General features: G+C 35.7%; 1 protein-coding gene across 2 annotated transcripts in view; it reads left to right on the forward strand.

Annotated features, from left to right (window-relative positions):
* Positions 1–10001, forward strand: part of EBF2 (EBF transcription factor 2) — a 153395-nt gene extending 143394 nt beyond the window's left edge. For both annotated transcript variants that reach the window (XM_075346462.1, XM_075346463.1), the window contains exons 14-16: positions 1–186; positions 484–642; positions 8399–10001. In XM_075346462.1, the coding sequence (XP_075202577.1) occupies positions 1–186; positions 484–642; positions 8399–8430 (377 nt within the window). In that variant the 3' untranslated portion in view covers positions 8431–10001. The remainder of the gene's footprint in view (positions 187–483; positions 643–8398) is intronic.
* Positions 10002–12426: the final 2425 nt, after the last annotated feature.

Genomic DNA, 12426 nt, shown 5'->3' on the forward strand with positions numbered 1-12426 from the left:
GATACATAAGAAACACAAGCAGTATCTCCCCTCGCGGCTATTCCACAAGTTCCACCCCACAACAATCTAACTACAGCACCCCTAGTAACAGCATGAACGGCTACAGCAATGTCCCAATGTCTAACCTAGGGGTCCCTGGGTCTCCAAGTTTCATCAATGGCTCACCTACTACGTCACCCTATGGCAGTGAGTAATTTATCATTTATATGGGTGGAATACATGGGTTGCGACAATTCTATAGATGTCTTCTTTCTCCTTGACTCGACGAAATAAATAGTGTGAGATGTCCAGATGAAAAAAAACAAAAACATGGCTTTGTGATATTCTCTCAAGAGATGTTTATGCCCTATGTGTCTATATGTGGTCCCCCAGTGGCTGCAGTGTGAACTGCAGCCTGTCAAGGTTTTGTTAGACTGAATTTGTATTGTCTTTCAAAGGTTGTGTTATTAGCAGTGCCTTTACTCATGCCCTGTTTTCTTGCAGTCATGCCATCCAGCCCACCTCCTGGAAGTTCATCCATCCTGCCTTTCTCCTCCGCCGTCTTCCCTTCCATGAAACAGAAGAGTGCCTTCGCCCCAGTTATCCGACCGCAGGGTTCCCCATCGCCAGCCTGTTCCAGTGGAAATGGTAATGGTTTCAGAGGTAAGGGCATCCCACATGGCATGTTTAAAAATGTCTAAAACAAAAAGTATATGTATGTATGGAAAACACTGCATTGTATCAGGAAAGGTCTAAGGAGGCCATATACATTGGAGAAATATAGCCTGAATCAGGGGTGGATATACCCTATATGCAGCTGCATAGGGCTCTGCGGGCTGGAGGGCAACCAGTGAGCAAGATCTGTGGTAATACTAATACTGGTCGCACTCCATGTTTCTCACTCAAGACTTTGCTGTCTTCTTATTTTCATCTAGTGTAGATTCCTCGATTCAAACTCACAACCTGCAACATGGCAGGCAGAAACTCTAACAGTGAGCCACAGGCTACATTGCTAAGTATAAGGTCATTTTCTCTGCCTAAAAGTCTAAATAGTATTCTTCTTCTTTACTGCCATAGTGTACTGACACATAGACAGACATCTCTATATATATTCTTCTTCTTTATAGGCATATTGTACTGATACATAGACACATCTATATTCTATATATATTGTACTTCTTTATTCTTTATAGGCATATTGTACTGATCCATAGAGCGACAAATCTATATATATTCTTCTTTTTAGACTTATTGTACTGATGTATAGAGAGATATCTCTCTATATATTCTTCTTCTTTATAGGCATATTGTACTGATACATAGAGAGACATCTCTATATACAGTATATTCTTCCTCTTTATTTGCATATTGTACTTTTACATAAAGCGACATACAGTATATATATATATATATATATATATATATATTTATATATATATATATATATATATATATATATATTATTATTTACAGGCATATTGTACTGATCTATAGTGAGACATCTCTATATATATTCTTCTTCTTTATAGACATTTTGTACTGATACATAGACAGACATCTCTATATATACTCTTCTTCTTTACAAGCATACTGGACTGATACATAGACAGACATCTCTATATATATTCTTCTTCTTTACAAGTATACTGTACTGATACATAGACAGACATCTCTATATATACTCTTCTTCTTTACAAGCATACTGTACTGATACATAGACAGACATCTCTATATATACTCTTCTTCTTTACAAGCATACCGTACTGATGCATAGACAGACATCTCTATATATACTCTTCTTCTTTACAAGCATACCATACTGATACATAGACAGACATCTCTATATATACTCTTCTTCTTTACAAGCATACCGTACTGATGCATAGACAGACATCTCTATATATACTCTTCTTCTTTACAAGCATACCGTACTGCTACATAGACAGACATCTCTATATATACTCTTCTTCTTTACAAGCATACCGTACTGATACATAGACAGACATCTCTATATATACTCTTCTTCTTTACAAGCATACTGTACTGATACATAGACAGACATCTCTATATATACTCTTCTTCTTTACAAGCATACTGTACTGCTACATAGACAGACATCTCTATATATACTCTTCTTCTTTACAAGCATACCGTACTGATGCATAGACAGACATCTCTATATATACTCTTCTTCTTTACAAGCATACTGTACTGCTACATAGACAGACATCTCTATATATACTCTTCTTCTTTACAAGCATACTGTACTGATACATAGAGAGACATCTCTATATATATTCTTCTTCTTTACAAGCATACTGTACTGCTACATAGACAGACATCTCTATATATATTCTTCTTTACAAGCATACTGTACTGATACATAGGCAGACATCTCTATATATACTCTTCTTCTTTACAAGCATACTGTACTGATACATAGAGAGACATCTCTATATATTCTTCTTCTTTACAAGCATACTGTACTGATACATAGACAGACATCTCTATATATACTCTTCTTCTTTACAAGCATACTGTACTGATACATAGGCAGACATCTCTATATCTTCTTCTTCTTTATAGGCATATTGTACTAATATATAGAGAGACATCTCTATATACCAGTACACCTCAAAATACCTGTACATTAGAACTAAAATAAAAGTCTTTTCCTATTAAATCACTAAAAAAATAATGAAAACCAATTAGAATATTCAATTTTTAATACACATTAAAAAAATGTCAAAAAACAGAAAATATTTAGTATCACTGTAATCGTAAAAAAAACGAACAACACAGTGAAGAGATTATTTATGGTGATCAGTACCTGATGTAAAAAAAGACACAATAGCATTAATTTTATTTTTTCCCTCCATAAGGTCCAATAGAAAAGTGAACACAAATGGGACGCATATAGAAGTGTTTGGCTAAATGGCACTTAAACTATAGGGCGTCTCATATACTGAAGCTGATATAAAAAAAAATTGCATCACACATTTGTCATTGTGCACATGTATGTATATGTGTGTACCTTATATTTGCGTGTGTGTACAGTGTATATGTGTATAATGTGTTAAATACCTGTCTGTAGTGTATGGCCACCTTGACTCAAAATTTTAGTGTCTGTACTCCTTATTAAGCACCTAACTGCCAATGCGAAAAATTGCATTGGTGTCTCCCTCTGAAAACTTAACTTTGTAGATGAAAGGGCATATTCCATTTAAAGGGGAAGTTCACATTTTCCAGAATATTTTTTTTTTTACTTCGATGTCCAGCAATGTAATATGTATACCATACGAATAATCACGGTGTGATGTCTGCTATCTCCAATGAGTCTGGCACCTTACATAAGTGACTCGCATCCCCGGCTAGTTCTTCTTGAGCTTCACTGTCCCTCTTCCGCTGGGACCTGTCAAAAAGCGCAAGCAGAGAGGCTGCTGGGAAATCTCTGCAGGAATCTCAGCATGGGGCTGTGCTGTTCTGCTTGACTAGGGGAGAAAGAGACAGGGCTACTCACAAAAAATTCATATCGACATATGCAATGCACAAAAGGATAATGGAATCACACGTATTACAGAATTTGTATATTATATTGTGCTTTATTATATTGTTAGGATGTATGTGATGCTATATTATAATATTATTATTATTTGATGTTATTTTTTATATTGTTATTATTATTATTATTTATATTATTTATATTTGTATCATTATTATATGTTGTGTATTATTTCTATTATCTTTTTTATTATTATTATTAATAATAATAATATTTGATGTTATGTCATTTGTTATATTATTATTGCTATTTTCATTTTTTTATTATTATTTGATGTTATGTATTATTTAAATTATTATTATTATTACTATTTTTATTCTTAATATTATTATTTTTTATTATGTTATTATTTAGATTATTAATTATTATTACTATTTTTTATTCTTAATATTATTATTTGATATTATGTTATTATTTAGATTATTAATTATTATTACTATTTTTTATTCTTAATATTATTATTTGATATTATGTTATTATTTAGATTATTAATTTATTATTATTATTATTATTATTTGATGTTATGTTAGTTTTTATATTATTACTATTTTCATTATTTGTACTATTATTTGATGTTATGTATTATTTAGATTATCATTTTTTTATTATTATTATTATTATTATTAATGATAAAATACAATAAAAGCTATATCATAATAAGTGATGAGCGGGCACTACCATGTTTTGATGCTCGAAATGAGCAGTTCATGCTCGGATGGGCACTTGTGTACCTAAATGTAATGGAAGCCAAAGGGAAAAATGCTCACGTTTCCCATTGACTTCCATTATATTCAATATTTGAAATCGGCGTTTGGTGCTCGGATGGGCGCAACTCGAGTATCGAGTATAATGGAAATCAATGGGAAACGTGAGCATTTTTCCATTGGCTTCCATTACGCTTGGTTACCCGAGTCGCTCCCATCCGAGCACCAACTGCTCATTTCGAGCATCATAACATAGTAGTACCGCTCATCACTAACTATGATATAGCTTTTATTGTATTTTATTATTATTTATATGCGTTATATTATTATATTTTCATGTTATATTATAGTATCATGTTCATTAAGTAGAGAGAAAGAAAGGCTTCATGATGTTTTATGGATTTACCTTTCACATGGATTTTAATGGGACGCATGTGGCGTTGATTCGTCTTCCTTTTGGTCTACATCATGTTTTATATTGTGTTATATTATGTGTATACCTCGCTTTGGGTATATTACTATATAACACTATAGCACGCTGATCTTGGACCACTGTGTGTGTGATTTCTGGCAGTAAAGTGGTCATAGGTTGTGATGGTAACCTGAGCAGTAGAGAGGTTGGGGAATATCGGCGGATCTTATTTCCCTCCCAGGCCCGGTCTTTCAGCGCCGGGCTCAGAAAGGTCTCACTCACACCCCAGGGAGCGCTCCTCAGCCCCTCACTGCCAGCAAAACTCTGCAGGGCAGAGGCAAGATGTGGAGCCAAGCAGGAAACCGGCCTGTGTTACCCATCAGATAGAGCACAGGCTGTGTGTACATATGTCCTGCTGTCACTCATCCGCTCACTCCGGACAATGAAACCCAGTCTGAGCCATTCATATAGAGAACAGTGCATCCTACACACCACCGACCCCTCCAATCTCTGCCATCGGGGCAAGACCCAACATATGCTCCGCGGAATGAGCTGTTTACTTCATATTGGTGGAGGTTAGGATTGAGCAATGAAAAATAAAAATAAGGAGGGGATAAAGAAGAATATTCATCAATCAATGCAACAAATTTGTTGCATAAAAAAATACTTAAAAAATGAAAAATAAAAATGAAAAATTATAATGCATCTAAATATGATTTATGTGATAATAATAGTTGCATAAAAAACTTAAAAAATGAAAACTAGAAAAATTATAATGCATCTATATATGGTTGATGTAGTAATAATAATAATAATAATAATAATAATAATAATAATAATAATAATAATAATAATAATAAAAATATATATATATATATTATTATTATTATTATTATTACTACTACATCAACCATATATAGATGCATTATAATTTTTATATATATAATATATATATATATATATATATATATATATATATATATATATATATATATTAATTAGAATTTTTTTTTTTTTTTAATTTTTAGTGACACTTTATTCTGTAGGATACATTGATATTAAAAAAAACAAAAAACAAAAACACTAAACAAAACACATATGTTATGGGGGTAAGATAAATATAAATATATACATATATATATATATATATTTTTTTTTTTTTATTTATTTTACCCCATAACATATGTGTTTTGTTTAGGGGTTTTGTTTTTTGTTTTTTTAATATCAATGTATCCTGCAGAATAAAGTGTCACTAAAAATAATAAAAAAAAAATTCTAATGCATCGAAATATGATGGATGTAAAAGTAAATAAAAATATAATTTTTATTTACCTTTACATCCATCATATTTTGATGCAATTCTTTTCATTTTTAGTGATACTTTATTCTGTAGGATACATTGATATTAAAAAAGCAAAAAACAAAACCCCTAAACAAAACACACATATATATATATATATATATATATATATATATATATATATATATATATATATATATATATATATATAAATATGGTGGATGTAATAATAATAATAACATATAATTTATATATATATATATATATTATGTGTATATACAGTATATATACACATACCCACACATTTTAGCCCACTACATATGTGTGGTTTTTTTTGTTTGTTTTTAGTATCCATTATATTTATTAATCCTACATCAAACATTGTTACTTTTTGCTGTAGGATTAATATATTGTTCTACACCTTTTTATTTCTTTTTAGGTTGGTTATGCTTCATATTTGGAGGGGATGAAGAGTATTCATCAATGGATGCAATAAAATTGTTGCATAAAAAAGCTATACGAGTATATATATATGTGTTCTTTCAGTTTTTGGGTTTTTGGGTTTTGTTTAATATTCAATATATTAATTAATCCTACAGTGAAACATTTCACTCTAAGCTGTAGGATTAATGTATTGTTACACAGCTATTTATTAATTTTGTACTTTTTATCCGTCATATAAATATGCATTCAAATTTTTCATATTTTTTTTCACTTTTTACGAATTTATTTTTTACGTAAACATTTATGACTTCAAAGAGCTATCTTAAAGGGGTTGTCTCAACTTATTAAATGGCTAAAATTGCTTGTAAAAATAGTCAACTTTACCCCTTATTAATAAATATTCTTAGTGGTGATAAGCGAACTCGGTATTCGGTGTTTGTACCAAACACAGACTTTGCAAAATAACACAGAATTCTGGTTTGGAGTTCGGGTGCTTTGCGTATGCTGACCACTCACGTGAGCATCGCTGTACTCGGGTACGCCCAGGGTGAACTGCTTGCAGTGTTTGATAGGCTCTCACTGGGTGTAAGGCCAGAGTCACACTTGCGAGTGCCTCGCGTGTAACTCGCGCGAGTCTCTCATTGAATCACCTGGCACGGACTCGCACTCTCCTGGCAGGAGCGGGTCGGTTGCATGTATGTCTATGCAGCTGAGACACTCCTGTCCGAAGAGTGTGAGCCCATGCCGGGTGATTCAATGAGAGACTCGCGCGAGTTACACGCGAGGCACTCGAACTGCCCAATCAGCGACTTCAAATGAAGTTCAGGTCAAGTCCGGGTCCCAAACCGAACTTTATCTATACTGTGTGACATGTTGCCTAGGTTACCTTCCACCTCTGTATTCTATCTGTGGTGGCCAATCTCATAAATACGGAGTGAAGTGATTGCAAGCGCTGTGCTGAAGTTTGCGGGAATCCTAGACCTGGCGAGTCTCAGTGCCGCTGTGCTCCCCGGTGAAGCTGATTTTGCTTGTAGCTTTGTAGAGGGCACAGTTCAAGCCAGTGGGGCAGTCATGTAGCTGGATCGACTTGTCAATCTTCAGAGGCGTACCCTTGGCAAGCAGGAAGCCAGGACACAGGGGAGAACATGAGGCAACCCCTTTAAAAGAAAGCCAACATGAGATGTGTATTAAACCCCTTTGATATAATTGTACAATAATTATTTAACCAAGCGCCTCGTCATCACAGCCAATCAGCATTGAGTCTAAATAAGAGCGCCATTGGTTGTCCAACTAATTCTTTCATATAGTGCTATAAAATGAATTTATTGTACAGAAACTAGGTAGCAGTGCCACACAATACCACCATACAATACTCAAATAATACGAACTATACAGTGACACAATTGATAAAAGTACTATAGAACAATACCTAAATAATACTGCAAAACAATTAATATTGAAATCTGTGGTGGTTACCAAATTTTGGATGCCAGGTCATCTGGGACTTCCAGAATAAGGCATTATCAAATTAGCGAATGGGTTGGACAAATGGAAAAATGTCCTATACTCTTGCGCCCCAATGGCGTTGCCAATTTTTTCGACATTTTTATCCTTGAAAATCAATGTGGGGGGAATGATGAGACCACCACCTTAGGATCTTCTTTCTCTTAATAGGAGAGCCCATACTATAGCTCTCTTTCCTGGATGTGATGATGTGATCTTCTTAGAACCTCGAAACTTTCCTTGAATAGTGTATGATTCTTTAGAAATATTAGAAAAATTATCGTAAATTTGGAGATTGGCCCTAAAACTGATTTGAATGCCTATATCAATCTGACTCATGAGTTTTTATATAAGGGAACAGTATACATGAGAGTACTAATTATTACTAAGTCTTCACACATTCATGCTCGTTGATGGTGGGTCTTCTAGAAGTGTATTTTATTCTTTTTTTGTCAATAGAATTAACCTTGACGTGTCTTTGGTTTTGTTTTCAGCTATGACCGGCCTGGTCGTCCCACCGATGTGAGGAACCATTGGACTGTTTGTATATTTATGAGAAGCAGAGGGACAGCATGAAGACATTGCGTGTTGTGGTCCACATCTGAGGTGGCATCTACAAAAACAAGAAGACCTCTTGGTCCTATCTATGGAGATCCACCATCCTTCACGGCAAGGAGAAGTGACCCCCCCTAAGGATACAACGCATTTTATGTCTTACATGGTGGAACAACTTTCATTAAGTCCTGTACAGAGCTGGAAATTCGGAACAATTACAAGGAATATTTTGGATACTCTTGGGGTTTTTTTCTTCTTTGTAGGAAAAAAAAAAGAACTATTTCTATTTTCAACTAACTTTTTCTGATACCAATTTTATGTTTGAGCCTCGAGAAGAAAACACAAAAAAAACATAAAGCATTTTAGAAAAAAGGAACCGAACAGGGTATCGGCAGGGAGGACTGTGCAGCCATTATCTACGAGGATAATCTGCTTCCTATGCTGTATGTTTCTGCTTATATGCTTACATTTTTTTAATTTTTAATATGTTTTACATTATTTAATTGAATAAACTTGTAACTTATTGTATTTAGAGGTAGAAAAAAAAATACATAATAATAAATATTGAAATGGGTGACGGGAGCTGTGGTCTCACAAATGCCAGACACGTAGGGTTGCATGCATCTATACCCAAGGTTGGACTCACGCCCCTTGACCACAAATGGCTATCTATCGACACCCTTTTCCTAGATCCACGTGACCTAGCGTCCCTCTAGTAAGTAGCAGCCACCTGGTGCCATGAAGGTGTATTGATGTGTCTATAGGGGTGGTTTAATTTATTCTTCTGCAGGTCTAAAACTTGTGGACAGATTAGTAATAATTTAAGAAATTAGGTGGAACCGGAACTCGAGACGTTGAGTTGACCGGGAAAATTTTGAAGACCACAATGCAGTCACTTTAGACATTCAAAGTGTCCATTTTGGATATTTTACAGTGCCTCTCTAGCGCCCCCCATCACTGCTTTAGGTAATACGATATATAGGTGAGATTTCGGGATGAAAAAAAAATTGACTCGACAAAATACAGTAGATCTAAAATTTATAGACCCAACACAACAAAATCTGTTTGCACACGGAGGAAAATTCGCTTGTACCAAGATGATAAAGAAGCACTTTGTAAGTCCATCAAGCAATATGTGTTGGCCATACAAAAAAATGTTATGTACTATTGTGTTACCACATTAATACCCAAGTGATAATTTAAGACGTCCTCATTTTCCATTCTTGGTTATGTTGGTGTGTGCCAATGCAGAAGAATATTTCTTTTTGGACTTTTTCGGACCTCCCATGCCTACTGATAGTGACTTATCTCAATGTGTAGACGAGAGGAAGATACCTGTGATGATAGATCGTGGACCAATCTCTAAGAGCTCTGATTTCTCTAGGTTTTTACAGTGCTGCTTTCATGATATCTGCTTTGTTAGAATGACGAGACAAATAATAGTAATATTAATGATACTGTCAGTTTTCATTATTTTTATTTTTTTGTTTTGTTCGAGATGTCCATCCAGATTAAATTTCATGTTAAGGAATTTTGTATAAACGTTGTGTCTGCTTGTTCTTTTTGTTGTACTTTATAAACCCTAATAATCTACGGTCAGGAGATCTCTGGATATCATATACACTGGAGATGAAAATTAGAGAACAATATAGGATCACTTGCTTTTTTCAGAAATAATAATGTAATCTACATTGATCAACATGTGTGGGTTTTTCTGTAAGGGGTGCACCATGCCACTAGAACAGGGTTTTACAAACTATCCAAAGTTTATGACCATAAAACCTTTATTTTGCCCAAAACGTGATGATGATAATTAGAGAACAGCAATGACTGTAGCATAAAGAAAGATTATGTATAAATTTTCTGCAGGTAACAACAGTCACCAATCAGTAGGACGTGCACCGGCCGTCGCTGTGAATGACTTCAGCACATCTGCGGCCACAGGACATCACTAGTCTCTCACACTGCTCTGGTGGGCTTTTGGTCCACTCTTCTTCCAATCTCTTCCACAGTTCTTTGACTGTTGTAGGTTTCTTGGCCATAATTTTGTCACCAAGGATTTTTCAGAGGTTTTCTATTGGGTTTAGATCAGGACTCTGGGCTTTGGCCATTTCATTGTTTCTATGTTTTCTGTTTCAAAGAACTGCTTTAACCGTTTTGCTGTGTGACAGAGGGTATTGTCCTATATAAAAATTGCTGCCTGATTTAGTGATGAACGCAAGTAAGGAGCCACGTGTTGTTGAAGAAGACTCTGATACACATTTGAATTCACTCTGCCATGTAGCTGTACAAGAGGTCCAACTCCTGCTGCAGAAAACATTCCCCAAACCATGACACTTCCTCCACCACCTTTCACTGACTTCTTAACACACTTTGGGTTCAGTCTTTCCCCAGTTTGTCGATGAACATAATGTTTCCAATCAGATTCAAATAAATTAAATTTGCTTTCATCACTAAAATGAACTGTGGACCACTTCTCCTCTATCCACACAACATGCCCTGTCCCTATTCTCAGAGATACCCCTAATGGTGGGGATGTCTGAGTCTCCTTCCTGGTTCTGCTCCTGACCAGCGCTGATCTTATACCCCTTCCCCCCTACCCTAGGGGGGGCCGGGACAAGAGCATAATTTAACCGACAGAAATATAAAAACAGGGGAAACCAAAACTCTGTTACACAGCACGCACACACAGAGGTATAAAACAATAAGAGTTTAGGAGGAAAACAAAAGCAGGATGGAAACAACAAGACGATGGGTAAACTCCCCAAAAACAACAAGCAGAAAGCAACTATTTCTCCAGGAAATCTGGGACACCAAAGCACAAAGACCAACACAGCAGAAACTATAGTCGGCATGGGTGGAAGATTTCCTCCAACCTAAGTATGGGAGGAGTAGATGTGATAGGCTACCTTACAACATGTGATCACAGAAGCCTAATAAGCAGGCTAGCAGAGAATAACTCTTGCTAGCCTGTCTATAACTGAGCACACTGCTTGTCGAGTCTGTCTGTGTAGATCAGAAACACCAGGGAAACCATCAGGCAGAGTGTTAGAATCTGAATTGTGAACAGCGTCTGATGCCACCATGACAGTCGGCGAGTTTTAAAAAGCAAGTTTTAAACAATTTCAATCAATATTATTCATATGTTGCTAATTTGATTTATTAGCAAAATTTACAAACTTTCTGCTGTTTGCAATAAATAGCTCAACACAACTACTATTCTTGGCTTGTTAAAAAAGTGGTCGAAGTAATTAAAAGAAGTGATTATTGCCTTGTACAAACAAGGAAAAGAATGCAAAAAGATACAAAGGCAATGTATGTTCTTAGGGATATAGCTATAAGCAGTGTTCTCAAGTGCAAAGTTATAGGAACTCCGGCGACACCACCTGAACTTTGCAGAAAGAGGATGCTGTTACCAGCTGCCACCAGATTACTGAGTAGGCCGGTGGTCAAAACACTCGAGTGACTGCCAGTAAGATTTGGTGGCAGCAAACATTGAGGTTTCAGTTTGCAAATAAGGAGCATACTAACACTGAAGATCTCTATATCTGGACTCCAAGACGTCATCTCTACTGACCCAAAAAGTACAAGTCAGCTCCAATATGGTTAAAGCCCCCCAAAATATTTTGGAATTGTGTTCTGTGGAGGGATGATACAGAACAGGAACTTTTATGGATCAGCAGTATGTCTAGTGGAGGGAGAATGAAACATCTGATAAAAAGACAACCTGCCTATAGTGAGGCATAGTGGTGGCTTGGTGATGCCTACAATTAAGCATGATGGTGGCTCGGTGATGCCTACAGTGAAGCATGACGGTGGCTCGGTGATGCCTACAGGGAAGCATGGCAGTGGCTCGGTGATGCCTAGAGGGAAGAATGGTGGTGGCTCAGTGATGCCTACAGTGAAGCATGGTGGTGGCTCGTGATGCCTACAGTAAAGCATGGCAGTGGCTCGGTGATGCCTTCAG

Source organism: Anomaloglossus baeobatrachus, chromosome 4, assembly GCF_048569485.1.
Source record: "Anomaloglossus baeobatrachus isolate aAnoBae1 chromosome 4, aAnoBae1.hap1, whole genome shotgun sequence".
Classification (NCBI taxonomy): Eukaryota; Metazoa; Chordata; class Amphibia; order Anura; family Aromobatidae; genus Anomaloglossus; species Anomaloglossus baeobatrachus.